The 14,487-nt window shown below is 47.2% G+C and overlaps 1 protein-coding gene across 1 annotated transcript; it reads left to right on the top strand.

Moving 5' to 3' along the window:
• The first annotated feature begins 2,364 nt into the window (after positions 1-2,364).
• LOC103179595 (trichohyalin-like) lies at positions 2,365-13,383 on the top strand. Its single transcript, XM_042338617.1, has 16 exons — positions 2,365-2,615; positions 4,110-4,253; positions 4,861-4,897; positions 5,232-5,310; positions 5,813-5,872; positions 6,834-6,908; positions 7,060-7,100; positions 7,349-7,412; positions 7,811-7,870; positions 9,322-9,396; positions 9,545-9,588; positions 9,830-9,893; positions 10,426-10,476; positions 10,592-10,628; positions 11,293-11,477; positions 13,270-13,383. Exons 1-16 carry the CDS (start codon positions 2,594-2,596, stop codon positions 13,381-13,383), a joined length of 1,152 nt encoding a protein of 383 aa, XP_042194551.1. The 5' UTR covers positions 2,365-2,593.
• The last annotated feature ends 1,104 nt before the right edge of the window (positions 13,384-14,487 follow it).

Genomic DNA, 14,487 nt, shown 5'->3' with positions numbered 1-14,487 from the left:
CGAATGGCGGGGCAGGCTCGAGGGGCCGAATGGCCTACTCCCGCTCCTAATTCTTATGTTCTTATGTTTGTTTTTATTCAAGAAGCAGAAGTGGTGTCAGAAGAGATTTCCGTGGCGTTGGGGTGGGTGGGTGGGGTGTGGGGGGGTCTTGTATGGGGCAGCTTTGAGATATTTATTACGTGGGGTGTACTCCCAATGCAAATGATGTGAAAATTGATCCTTCATCTCAGAGCAGTTTGTGTGACGTCGCTGTGAGCAAAATGGCTGCCGTGTGATTGCCGACATAGAGAGACAGTTATTGCACTTGGCAACAATCACTACAGACACTTTGAGACATTGATTATTATTTGTCTGTTTGAAGCTTTTCTCTCTGTGATGTGAATGTAAACACAGCCCCGCGGTGCGGGTGGGGATTGGGGGGGAATTGTGATATCAGGACTGTCCATTGGTCTCTTGGTATTGTGGTGTCAGAGGCTGACACTCCAGGGCAGCGCGGGGTTGGGGTTGGGGGTTGGGGTTGGGGTTGGGGGGTTGGGGGTTGGGGGGGATTGTGATGTCAGGCCCCGGCGACGGGTTTGTGGAGAAACGTTGTCTGATTCTCTGTTGGGGCTGAAGAGAGGAGGGATCAGCAGCTCACAAGGGCATCTCCAGGACACTGAGAAGAATTTAGAAAATAGGAAAATTGAGGGAATCAAAAGCATCAGAACATACAGAAACAATAAAAATCGCGGTTTCATATCAGAACATGGACAGGATTAGTACGGACGGTAAGTCTGATGTGTTGTTTTAGAGAAAGGTTTCATTCCCATCTGAACTTTGTGGTTTTTAATCTGCGAGTTGTCTTCACGTGTAAATAGAGGGATTAGGGGATATGGGGATAGGGTGGGTAATTAGAGATAGGTCTGAAGATCAGCCATGATCTTATCGAATGGCGGGGCAGGCTCGAGGGGCCGAATGGCCTACTCCCGCTCCAAAACTTATGTTCTTATGTTTGTTTTTATTCAAAAAGCAGAAGTGGTGTCAGAAGAGATTTCCGTGGCGTGGGGGTGGGTGGGGTGTGGGGCTTGTATGGGGCATCTTTGAGATATTTATTACGTGGGGTCTACTCCCAATGCAAATGATGTGAAAATTGATCCTTCATCTCAGAGCAGTTTGTGTGACGTCGCTGTGAGCAAAATGGCTGCCGTGTGATTGCCGACATAGAGAGACAGTTATTGCACTTGGCAACAATCACTACAGACACTTTGAGACATTGATTATTATTTGTCTATTTGAAGCTTTTCTCTCTGTAATGCGAATGTAAACACAGCCCCGCGGTGCGGGTGGGGATTGGGGGGGAATTGTGACGTCAGGACTGTCCATTGGTCTCTTGGTATTGTGGTGTCAGAGGCTGACACTCCAGGGCAGCGCGGGGTTGGGGTTGGGGGGTTGGGTTGGGGGGTTGGGGGGTTGGGGTTGGGGGGGGATTGTGATGTCAGGCCCCGGCGACGGGTTTGTGGAGAAACGTTGTCTGATTCTCTGTTGGGGCTGAAGAGAGGAGGGATCAGCAGCTCACAAGGGCATCTCCAGGACACTGAGAAGACTATAGAATATAAGAAAAATTGGATGGAATCAAGAAAATCAGAACATACAGAAACAATAAAAATCACGGTTTCATATCAGAACATGGACAGGATTAGTACGGACGGTAAGTCTGATGTGTTGCTTTAGAGAAAGGTTTCATTCCCAGCTGAACTTTGTGGTTTTTAATCTGCGAGTTGTCTTCACGTGTAAATAGAGGGATTAGGGGATGTGGGGATAGGGTGGGTAATTAGAGATAGGTCTGAAGATCAGCCATGATCTTATCGAATGGCGGGGCAGGCTCGAGGGGCCGAATGGCCTACTCCCGCTCCTAATTCTTATGTTCTTATGTTTGTTTTTATTCAAAAAGCAGAAGTGGTTTCAGAAGAGATTTCCGTGGCGTTGGGGTGGGTGGGGGTGGGTGGGGTGTGGGGGGGGCTTGTATGGGGCAGCTTTGAGATATTTATTACGTGGGGTGTACTCCCAATGCAAATGATGTGAAAATTGATCCTTCATCTCAGAGCAGTTTGTGTGACGTCGCTGTGAGCAAAATGGCTGCCGTGTGATTGCCGACATAGAGAGACAGTTATTGCACTTGGCAACAATCACTACAGACACTTTGAGACATTGATTATTATTTGTCTGTTTGAAGCTTTTCTCTCTGTGATGCGAATGTAAACACAGCCCCGCGGTGCGGGTGGGGATTGGGGGGGAATTGTGATATCAGGACTGTCCATTGGTCTCTTGGTATTGTGGTGTCAGAGGCTGACACTCCAGGGCAGCGCGGGGTTGGGGTTGGGGGTTGGGGGGGTTGGGTTGGGGGGTTGGGGGGGATTGTGATGTCAGGCCCCGGCGACGGGTTTGTGGAGAAACGTTGTCTGATTCTCTGTTGGGGCTGAAGAGAGGAGGGATCAGCAGCTCACAAGGGCATCTCCAGGACATTGAGAAGAATTTAGAAAATAAGGAAAATTGGAGGGAATCAAAAGCATCAGAACATACAGAAACAATAAAAATCGCGGTTTCATATCAGAACATGGACAGTACTAGTATGGACGGTAAGCCTGATGTGTTGTTTTAGAGAAAGGTTTCATTCCCATCTGAACTTTGTGGTTTTTAATCTGCGAGTTGTCTTCACGTGTAAATAGAGGGATTAGGGGATATGGGGATAGGGTGGGTAATTAGAGATAGGTCTGAAGATCAGCCATGATCTTATCGAATGGCGGGGCAGGCTCGAGGGGCCGAATGGCCTACTCCCGCTCCTAATTCGTATGTTCTTATGTTCTTATGTTTGTTTTTATTCAAAAAGCAGAAGTGGTTTCAGAAGAGATTTCCGTGGCGTGGGGGTGGGTGGGGGGTGGGGCGGGGGGTGGTTCGGGGGGGGCTTGTATGGGGCATCTTTGAGATATTTATTACGTGGGGTGTACTCCCAATGCAAATGATGTGAAAATTGATCCTTCATCTCAGAGCAGTTTGTGTGACGTCGCTGTGAGCAAAATGGCTGCCGTGTGATTGCCGACATAGAGAGACAGTTATTGCACTTGGCAACAATCACTACAGACACTTTGAGACATTGATTATTATTTGTCTGTTTGAAGCTTTTCTCTCTGATGCGAATGTAAACACAGCCCCGCGGTGCGGGTGGGGATTGGGGCGGATTGTGACGTCAGGGCTGTCCATTGGTCTCTTGGTATTGTGGTGTCAGAGGCTGACACTCCAGGGCAGCGCGGGGTTGGGGTTGGGGTTGGGGGGTTGGGTGTTGGGGGTTGGGGGGTTGGGGGGGGATTGTGATGTCAGGCCCCGGCGACCGGTTTGTGGAGAAACGTTGTCTGATTCTCTGTTGGGGCTGAAGAGAGGAGGGATCAGCAGCTCACAAGGGCATCTCCAGGACACTGAGAAGAATTTAGAAAATAAGGAAAATTGGAGGGAATCAAGAAAATCAGAACATACAGAAACAATAAAAATCACGGTTTCATATCAGAACATGGACAGGATTAGTACGGACGGTAAGCCTGATGTGTTGTTTTAGAGAGAGGTTTTATTCACAGCTGAACTTTGTGGTTTCTGATCTGAGAGTTGTCTTTGTGTGTTTGTTTTTATTCAAAAGGCAGAGTTGGTGTGAGAAGAGATTTCCCTGTGGTGGGGGTTTATTTGTATGCGGCAGTTTTGAGACATTCATTATGACTTGGGACGTTCTCCTAACGTGAATGGTGATATACAAGTGAAATTTGTTGTTGTTGTTTTGGTTGTTTTCAGGCTGAAACTCTTCAAAAATGCAAGTACTTTTCTCTCTGTGAACCAAATTTGGACTTGTACAAACCCTGAGTTGGGCAGAGTTGCAGTTTGTGGGGAGTTTTGGGAAGCGAGAAATGGTGCAGTGTACACCGACGGATAGATACAAGATTTCAGGGAGGGAGAAACTGAGTTAAACCAGTGAAGCAGAGCTTGTGAGCAGATCCCAGGTGCAGCAGAGTTTTGGATGATGTGATAATTAAACACGTCAGACGTTGCACGTTTCACTTACACGATCGTCATGAGACTTGTTTTTCCAGTGGCTACAGCTGGAGAGAGAGGAATTATGGAACCCACCAGCGAGCGAGAGGAAGAATGGTCCGTCGACCTTTCAGAATCAAAATGGTTGTTCGAAGGACCAGATGAAGAACTCCGCTCAGCCACTGCGGTGGAAACACAGACAGGTAAACACATTCTCTTCCTCTCGTGCACATCAGCCCTCGGCCCGCGGGTACAGGAATCTCCCTGGTGTTTTGGTCAGCCGGGTGTCTGACACATACGGAAACCCATCACTATGCTAAAAAGCATCGTAGCTGGACTGAGAGTTCCACGCATCCCATCTACACATGGAAATTCACCCGTATTGCTATGGAATTTGTACCCGCTCCATTATTGTGGTTACCTTATTCTGGAGAGTATTGGGCCCAGGTTGGCAAGAACCAAGGCTTTGGGACCCCAGAGTGTGCGTTACCTGTAACTGCTGGAGTCTAACCAGCTAAAACCGCTGCCATTGGGAGCACAGTCTGGCAAGCTTTCCCAGTGCTTTTCCAAGCTAGGACCACCCTACCATTAGAGCATTGGCTTGAAGAGTTAACTTGAGCCATTCAGATAGAATCCTTGCCCCAAGAGGAGAGAAAACGTAGAGTTTTTGGTGTGAGACCCACAATCAGCTCCACTCTGACAGTCAGTCAATCTTCAGCAGCTTTCACAATAATCTTAAAGGTTTAGTTGAGAGTCTCCCTGGCCGAGAATCCGCTCCAACACTGACTGATGTTTCTTGTGTGATTGCAGGGGAGGAGGAGGAGGAGGAGAGGGTGAAGGAGAATAGGTGAGTGTGTCCTCTCTCGTTGTGTCATGTGTCAGTGACGGGCTCTGTAAGTAATACTCCGCTCAGCCAGCGCTCAACTCCGCTCTGGGTTTGTTTCAGTGTCCAGAACACACGAGATTACGTTGATAGTATGTGACCAGAGCACAATGTAATTATACTCCATGGCTGTTTGTGGGACACTGCTGTGTGCAACTGGCTGTCATGTATCGCCCACAAAATACACAGTCACCACCATTTACAGTATATCCTGTGAAGCGCTTTGAGGCATTGCGACAACATGGTAAGGCGCTGTATCAATGCGAGGATTATTATTATTATTAAAATCTCGCTCCAGCCTTAGGAACCTGGAAGCAGCAGCGCTGAAGGTGAAGGACAACCCGCGGGACGATGAGGAGGAGGAGCCACGACCAGAGGTGAGTGTGGGGGCGGGACTTGGGGAGCGGGTGGAAGCGACGAGCGGTGATTGACAGACGTCACAGGACGTCCTGGGCCTGACACACATTCTGGGACACACGGCGGCAAATTTAAATAGTCGTTATTCAGCCCCTGACTGAGGTGCCAGGACAGTGGCCGGGGAGTGTGGAGATGGCCCTCATCTGAGAGGTTCCTCTCACACATGTCAGAGGTGGGGGGTGAGGGGGGAGCAATGAGGACAATCTCCACTCAATTCACAGCCACAGCACAGACACTGTACAGGAGACCTGACCCTCTCACTGCCCCTGGGCACAGCCTGTGAGTCTGGGAATGTCCAAGGCCAGTGAGCAGTTGAGTGACACTCCAGACCGGGTGCGAACCGGGAAACATCAATAATAAAACCATTTCCCAAAGTATTGCAACTGTCTGCTGTGTGAGGAGGGCCGTGTGCCTGACCGCCTGACTGGGGCCAGTCTGAATGACAATCCATTTCTTTCTCAGGACAAAAGAAGTTTGCGGGAATTGTTCTTCACTTTTATGTTCTCTGACTCCTCCAAAGAGGTAATAATAATAATAATCATATTTGTTACGTCGCCTGATCACTTTGTTGACACATATCAAGGCACTTTACAGGACATACTGTGAAGTGCAGTGACTGTGTTTTGCGGATGAAATGTGGCGGCCAGCTGCACCCAGAATTTTCCCACAAAGAGCCATGGAGTGAGTGGGAGACGGGCATTGGGGGACGTGCATCAATCCCCAGCTTCACTTGGGACTCCAACTCCGGCATCCAGCACCGGCAATTCCCGAACCGACTGCACTGCCGGACACGGACAGGGCTCATCCCAGTCAGTGGGAGACTGGCGAGTGGAGATGTGTCTGATCTGAGAGATTCCTCTCACACAAGAGAGAGGGAGGGGGAGGACAATCTCCATTTAATTCACACCCACAACACACAAACACCGTACAGCAGACATGTTTGACTACGCCAACTGCCTGCTCGCTGGGCTTCCCAACTCTCCCTCCACAAGCTGCAGAAGATTCAGAATTCTGCAACTCATGTCCTCTCCCGCACTCGGGTTTGCAAACTGATAATCCACATCTATATATCTATAGACATATATATGGGACATTCAAATCCCGACGAATGACCTTCCTGTTCACCGTGCCTTCGGGCACCCTCCCACCCCTACACCTCTTGCCCTCCACCCCTTCTCTTCCCAACTCCCAGCTCTCTGTGATTTCTTTCTGACATGAAGGGCGCTATACAAGTGTAACTTGTTGTTTTTGCTGCGTCCCTCTCATTGTCCGGCACACAACAACAAAAACGGCCAAAGCGCATTTCACGTCAGGAGGACTTCCCAAGGCATTGGACATTTAAGGGTTTGCACCCAAGCTTTGGCACGGAATGAAGAACGTCAGGGTGGGGGACATGAAGCAGACCAATGGCCACCGAGCTGAGGAACAGGGTTTGAATTAAGACATAGGGTCTGCACACACTAACAACAGATTTGTTTCTTAGGAAGAACATGAAATGGCCTTTCTTGACCTGGCGCTGGCGTGGGCACAACGGGATTTGGAGCGTCTAGCCAACCAGGTGAGTGTCAGGCCCAGAGACTCACCGAGTTACAGTCCGGATGGGTTTGGACACTTGACATTCTCCAGCCCAGTCCTGCAATGTCTTCAGACAGTCATCGCCGCCAGGGCCTTGCCAGCAGCTAATAGTCTCCTTTGTGTCTCTGCTGCAGGTCAAGATGATCTCAGCCAAGAGGGAGGAGGAGAGGAGCAGGTAAGGATTTGGCTACGGCCCCACTCTCCACAAAACCCCCAAAAACCCTTCGCCTCGAACTGTCTCTTCCAGCCTTCAAACGCAGCTCAGAAACTAATCAGTTTGGCCGTTCCTTTGGTTGGTATCGTCAAACCCTGCCCTTCCCATGGCTGCTCGGAGCTCCCGGTCTCTGTGTAAAGCTCTTTGAGACTTGAGTCTAATGTGAGCGGCATTGTGTATAAGGGCAAGTTGTTGTTGTTGTTCGTTAGGCAACAGAACAAGGAGACAGGAGGGGAGAATAAGGAGGCTGGATCAGAAGAATTCCCACAGATCGTGAGTGAGCGTAGGCAGACGGGTCATAGCGTAACTAACGGGCTGATGGTGCAGGCGCTTTATAGAGGACTAGACGGTGGCGGCCGGTAATGTCCTCGTCACGTCCAGCGTACATCCGTGTCCCCACCGTACAATCCCTGGATAATAATTATCTTTCCATTTGATATAGCGCCTTATCATGTCATTCAGACGTCTCAAAGCACTTACCGGAGATTATGTAAAGCATTTCCCAAAGTAATGTCACTGTCGTCTATGCGTTGGGTCATCCTCCAGACGGGAAATGCGTTATACAAATGTAAATTTGTAAACTGTTGTTGTTGTTGTCTGCTGAGCGGGGAGGGCCGTGTGCCTGACCCCTGACTGGGAGCAGCTTCAATGACAATCCATTTCTTTCTTAGAAAGCTGAAATAATGATGCAACGGTGCAAGGAATTCCTTCTTTCAAGATCCTCCAATCAGGTAATAATAATTATAGTAATCCTTGTATTTGTACAGCAGCTGGTCATGTCATCCTGACGTCTCAAAGCACTTCACGGGAAATACTGGAAAGTGTAGTGACTTTGTTTTGCGGAAGCCAGTTGCGCACAGAAGTTTGCCATAAAGAGCCAGGGAGCCACTCTGGCATCCAGCGCACAGCAATTCCTAAGACGACCGCACTGCTGGACATGGCCAGGTTCCATCCCAGTCAGTGGGAGGTTAGTAAGTCTGTGACAGGTGGCATTGAGCTCCCAACTGAGATGCCCGAGGACAGTGGCCGGGAGTGTGGAGATGATTAATGATTTGGATTCGGGAATCAGCAGTAGAATTTCAACATTTGCGGATGCCATCAAATTGGGGGCATAGTTAATACAGACGAGGACTGCATCACATTACAGCAAGACATTAATAAAGTTGCTGAGTCGGCACTTAAATGGCAAATGCATTTCAAAGCAGAAAAGTGTGAGGTAAGTGACATACATCTTGGAAAATAAAAGCCTAAAATGGGGTAGAGGAGCAAAGGGACCTGGGGATACACATACACAATTCACTAAAAGTAGCAATCAAGGTTAATAAGGCCATAAAAAAAGGAAACCAGCCATTGGGGTTCATTTCTGGAGTGACAGAAATGAAAAGCAGGAAAGTTATGGTAAACCTCTGTAGAACCTTGAAAGACCACACTTAGAATACTGTGTGCAGTTCTGGTCCCCACATTATAGAAGGGATGCAGAGGCGCTGGAGAGGGTGCAAAGTAGATTCACAAGGATGATCCCAGAACTTAGAGGTTACATCTATCGGGAAAGGCTGAACACGCTTGGACTGTTTTCTCTTGAACAGATGAGGGTAAAGGGTGACGTGATAGAGGTCTTTAAAACGATGAAAGGTTTTGATAGAGTAGACATAGGAGGATGTTTCCACTTGTGGCAGAGTCCAAAACCAGGGGCCATCAATATAAAATCGTTGCAAATAGCTCAAATAGGGAAGTTAGAAGAAATTTCTTCACACAAATAGTGGGAATGTGGAACATGCTACCACACGGAGTTGTTGAGGCAAATAGCATAGATGTATTTAAGGGAAAGCGAGATAGGTACATGAGGGAGAAAGGAATAGAAGGTTATGCTTGAAGGCTCAGTTGAGGAAGGGTAGGAGGAGGCGAGGCTCATGTGGAGCATAACAGTTGGGCCGAATGGCGTGATCCTGTGCTGTATATTCTAATGTATTCTAATGTCCCTGATCTGCGTCACCCACAGGGGTGGGAGGGGAGACGACAATCTCCAGTTAATTCCCAGCCAAAACACACAGAATCTGCACAGGAAACGTGACACTCTCACTCCCCCTGCAGTGGAGAGGACATCCCAAGGCTCTGGATAGCTAAGGGCAACTAGAATCAAGAAACTGAGTCCACACACACTAACGACAGCTTTGTATTTCAGGAAACAGCACTGTCTTCCCCTCTTGACCTGGAGCTGGCCACGGCACAAGAGGAGCTGGAGCTGAAAACCAAAGAAGTGAGTGTCAGACCCAGAGACTCACCGAGTTACAGCCCGGTCGGGATTGGAGATTGATATTCTCCAGCCCAATCCTGCAATGTCTTCAGAGACATAACTGCCAGGGCTTTGCCGGCAGCTAATCCTCTCCTTTCTGCCTCTTTACCAGGTCAAGAGCATCGCCACGGACAGGGAAGGGGCGAGGAGGTGGTGGTAAGGTTTTTGCTACGTCCGCTCTCTCCATAAACTGCCCCCAAATCCCTTCGCCTCAAAACTTCTGTTTTTGCCTTCAAACTCCTCTCAGAAACGAATCACTTTGGCAATTTCTTTGGCCGTCGTCCCCAAACCCTGCCCTTCCCCCGGCTGCTCAGGGCTCCCGGTATCTGTGTGAAACTCCTTGATATGTGAGTGGCATCGTGCATAAGGGCAAGTTGTTGCTGTTGTTGTTTGTTAGGCTGAAGAGAAGAGAACAAATGGAGGAGAACAACACTGTTGTGGCAGAGGACGTCCCAAAGTCAGTGAGTGAGCGCAGGCGGGCAAGACGCTGTGTAACTGACGGGCATTTGATACAGTAATCCTCGCATTTGATACAGTGCCTTATCGTGTCATTGAGACGTCTCAAAGCGCCTCACAGGATGTACTTTAAAGTGTAGTGACTGTTTTTGTGGGAAAAGTGTGGCAGCTAATTTACACACAGCAGTGTCCCACAAACGGCCTTGGAATGAGTGACCAATTCTATCTGTGGCACTGTTGGCCAGGGCACCGGGAGAGAGAAACTCCCTTCTCTTTTCAAATTGTACCACAAGATCTTTAACGGCGACTGAACAGGTAGTTGGGACCTCAGATTAACATCTCATCCAAAGGTTGGCACCTCCAGCAAAGCAGCACCACCCCAGCACTGCATTGCTGTGTCACCTTAGACTATGTGATTCTCAGTCCCAATGTGGCGTTAGTACCCACAACTGTCTATCTCAGAGTAGAGAGCGCTCCCACTGAGCCAGGCTGACACGAGATCTGAGCGAGGGGCTGAATCTTTCACTTTGTCTTTAGGACGAAGAAGAACAGAAAGAGGAGGAAGTTCAGGGCATCCAGAGAGAGCAGGTAATGTAAGAAATGCTGCGATCGCAGGAGAAGTGGAGAAGGTGGGAGGAGCTGCAGTCTATTTTGAAGCTGATTTTCAGTGACTGTCTAATTCGAGCAAATTCTGTCCCCACAGACATCGGTAGAAGCGGGAGTGGAGGAACTCTCCAGGGGTAAGCAAGTCTGTCCGTTTCACAGAGGATGTGATCCCCACTCAGTGGCTCCTCACCCAGTTGGGCAGGTGGTGTCTCTGCCCGTCAGCTCAGGGGCTGGAGACTGGACGTGGGAACAGGAATTCCCGCTTCAGATCCCAGCGGATCCCCTCAGCCTGTCACCCCTTCCAGGAAGTATGAACGAGCTCCATGTCTGAAAGGTGCCATTCTGGAGTGGAGGAGGGCCACCCAGTCCACAGGCCTGGTCTCGCTCCGTGTTTCACTCCCCCCCAAATCTTGCGCTTCAATGACTGCTCCTGATCCTCCAATCCCTCTTGTGACCAAGTGAGACCTTTGGGTTTGCAGAGTGGTCGGTCTGGAGGGAAAGGCTGGTGTGTGGGGGGTCATTGTCAAAGTGTCTTTTTGTGTCCCCACCAGCAGCAGCAGCAGCAGAAGCAAAGAAAAAGAAAAAGAGGAAAAGGTACAGTAACGCTCTCTCAGTGAGACTCTCTCTGGGTTGCCAGGAAGGCTGGTTGTGGCCAGGACTCTGGACTCATTGAAGAAACGGCTGAATGCTGTGATGCGGAGATTGTCGGTGGGAGTCGGATCCCCTTGTGATCCTGTCAATATTCAGCTTTTTCCAGGTGTTTCCAGGACTCACTGATGTTTCCTTTTATAAATGCAGGACCTGCTGCTGGTGTTGTTTTTCCTGGAGGAAAAGAACTGATGATTGAGGTTAAAGAACACTCCTCCCCTCTCATCTCCTCTGGCTGGATCGTGGCTCCTCTGCTCCTCTCCTCGGAAGATTATATTATTTGTTGTTATTATTGTTGTTATTGTTATTATTCCTTTTGTTGGATTTTGTTGGGGGTAGTTTTTATACATTTTTATACTTATTGTTCATGTTAATATTATTATTAAATTATTGTTATAAAATTGTTTTATTATATTTTATTGTTATATTATTATATTATATCTTGCAGTTGTATTTTAAAAGGACCATATTATTATTACTGTTACTGTTACTACTGTTATTATTAAAGCTTGCGTTTGTAAACTGTGAAATCTATCATATTTTTGTTTGTCAATAAACATTTCCTTTTTTTGAGCCAAGTTTTGTGACTGGGCTCTTCACTATGGCGTCTGATTAGGTGGTCATTAGGCATGCACAGAGCAAGGAGGGGCGTGGGTTCCAGTCTCGCCTCACTAAACAGCGATGATAATCTGACCAGACTCTGAACTTGGGGTACAACCCTGGTCTTGTGGCCTCCAGTCATGTTTCAGTGAGAAGCAAATCTCAGGTCATTAAGCCACAATGTTGGTCACAGTGAGGTGTAAGGTTGCTCTCAGGAGGTACTGGATGGGTTTGAGTAAAGTGCAGTTGGTCTCAGTGATGTCTTAGTTTCATCATGTGAGCTACAAGCCTGGTCTCTGACGAACAAGATTCATCACATTCATGAGCTACGAGCTTTATCTCTGAGGCACATCCTTGGTCTCTGTGAGGTAAAAGAATTGCCTAAATACAAGCAAGGTTTCAGTGAGCTACAAGACACAACCTGATAATAATAATCCTTGCATTTAGTACAGTGCCTTGTCCCGCCATCGAAACTTCTCAAAGATCTTCACAGGATTTTCTGTCTTTTTTTTAGTGTTTCGCCCACAAAGTATACAGTCAATTCACTTTACACTTGACCCTGACCAGCCGAAAAGAAATGAACAAACTAGCCTGCCAGTAAAGAAAAACAGTTTAAAATGAATTTAAACAGCAATTTAAAAGCGAGTGAAACATAATGCAGGTAAACATTTCACGATCAGAGATAACATTCTATTGGACTAACTGGTCTTTTCTGGAGCAAAATGCTGGCATAAAGTGTGGGTGAAAACACAGCAGATTTCAGAGCTCATTTCAGAGCTCAGAGCTCAATCAAAGCTTAGTGAAGCCTGACTGCAGCTGGGAGCTATGGTCTATGGTTATTGCTACTGGGGATAAAAGCCTGGCAAGCAACTGCAGCTGATGAAGGCATGTTTCATTCACTCACCGTGACATCGGTTACAATAGATGTCATTAATTAAGGGTAAGAAAGCTCAGTGTGATTCTTATGTTCAGTTATTGAGTGGAGTCGGAAGGCACTAGTCGAGAAGACTGAAAGACCACCAGCTGAATGATTAAGAAGGCAGCTTCCTACACACGTTAATAATCCTTGCATTTGATACATCGTCGAACGTCTCAAAACACTTCATTGTAAAGTGCAGTGACTGTGTATTTGGATTCGAATGAGATTGATTCATTTTGTAGTAACTCGCGAGCACAGTCATCGTGATCTCAGTGTGAAGTGACGAGACGGCATCAATTTAAGATAGTTAGCAAGTGAGGAAGTTAGGACATTTTTTTCACACAGTCTACTTAGGATATGGAATGCTCAGCTGGGAGTGTTGGTTGAGGCAGGATCCACATTGTCTTTCAAACGAGATCTAGCTAAATACATAAAAGGTATGGCGTGGGGACAGCCAAAGAAATGGGGCTGAAAGGATTGCTCTTAAAAGAGCAGCACAGACACAATGGGCTGGAAATTTCTATGGTTCTATGGAATGTTTCTGTAATAATGATCTTAGCATTAACAAATGTTTATTTCCCCCCTCTCTTGCCACTTCTCTTCTAAAGGCAGTTGACTCCTTCGTTCCTTCGATATTTAAGGCTTCATCCAATACTCCATTCAAGAGGCAGTCTCCATGTAAGAGTTTTGACTATGAGCGTTGGGAAGCTATGTGGCTGTAGAGAGAATTTTGTTCATGCTCACAACAGGAATATTTTGCTGGTATTTCAAGTGCAGGTCTAATTCCACATTGGAGCCTATTATAGACTACTGGACATGCAGATAGGCTGTGTGTATCTGCTCTGTGTTTCCTCAATTTGATTTTAGGAGTTTTTTGAAAGCAGGGAGAGAGGTAATGAGGAAAAGTGCCTTAGTTTCAGAGCATCGAGACTTGGTGGTTTAAAACCACAGCCACTGTTGATGGAGTGAAGGGAGTGAGGATTGAACAATAAACCAGCATTGAAAAAGTGGAAGGGTCAGGCTGTAACATAGCTTTAGAGAAGATTCCATTGATAGGGTGATGTGAGATTACGAATGATTTGAAGACCAGAACTGCCAAGTCAGAGTGTGGAGTGGATCAGGCTTGGGGAGATGGGAGAGGGGAGAGACAATTGGACAACTTTATCCTCGAGGATAAGGGTTTCAGCAGAAGTGAGAATGAGAAGGCAATAGGTGGAGGAAAACAATTGACCAGTTGTGCAGTTTGATACTCGGGGTCAGACAGAACGTCAGTCAATACAGAATCTGGAGTTATTAGATGATGGGATAGAGGAATCTATTGAGAGGCTGCCTGTCTAAAACTATTATTGTGTTCCTAGGTGATGATTGTAGATTGTATTGAGGGAATGTGTAACTCGGGTGCCAGTGTGCACTAGTTACTGGACACAGGGACTCTCACATCAACAAGGCATGACTTGTAAGAGCAAACAAATAATTTCTTTTGAGGAAGCCATCGATTTTCTGTCTGAGCCTGGGCTTTGTTGACTCACAAGAAGCTCCGACTATTGCATATTGATTTTAGGCGGTGAATTGCTATTTCATGATGTGTGCTGTTTTGTACAGCATATTTAAACCTGTCATCTCAAGAGAAAATACCGTTTAAAAAAAACATTTCTTTATGTAGGTAATGTTTTATTATTATAGAACAGCAGCTGGTGCCCATCTTGCTGGGATTAAATCTTTCTCTATGTGAATCATTGCACGGATGCAGGGAGGATTTCTCCAGCACTCTATATCAAAGCTCGTGAAATTGAAATAGAATTTAACAATCCACACATCCATTGTGA

The sequence above is a fragment of the Callorhinchus milii genome, unplaced genomic scaffold (genome assembly GCF_018977255.1).
Source record: "Callorhinchus milii isolate IMCB2004 unplaced genomic scaffold, IMCB_Cmil_1.0 Scaffold10, whole genome shotgun sequence".
In the NCBI taxonomy this organism is placed as follows: Eukaryota; Metazoa; Chordata; class Chondrichthyes; order Chimaeriformes; family Callorhinchidae; genus Callorhinchus; species Callorhinchus milii.
Note: the sequence above shows the minus strand (reverse complement) of the source record. Positions and strands in the feature narration are given on the sequence as shown.

Excerpts from the sequence above, each read along its gene's own strand:
- LOC103179595 (XM_042338617.1), top strand. The coding sequence starts at position 2,594 with ATGGACAGTACTAGTATGGACG. Across the intron at positions 7,101-7,348 it reads AGGGAGGAGGAGAGGAGCAG|GCAACAGAACAAGGAGACAG; the intron begins GTAAGGATTTGG and ends GTTGTTCGTTAG. Across the intron at positions 9,589-9,829 it reads GAAGGGGCGAGGAGGTGGTG|GCTGAAGAGAAGAGAACAAA; the intron begins GTAAGGTTTTTG and ends GTTGTTTGTTAG.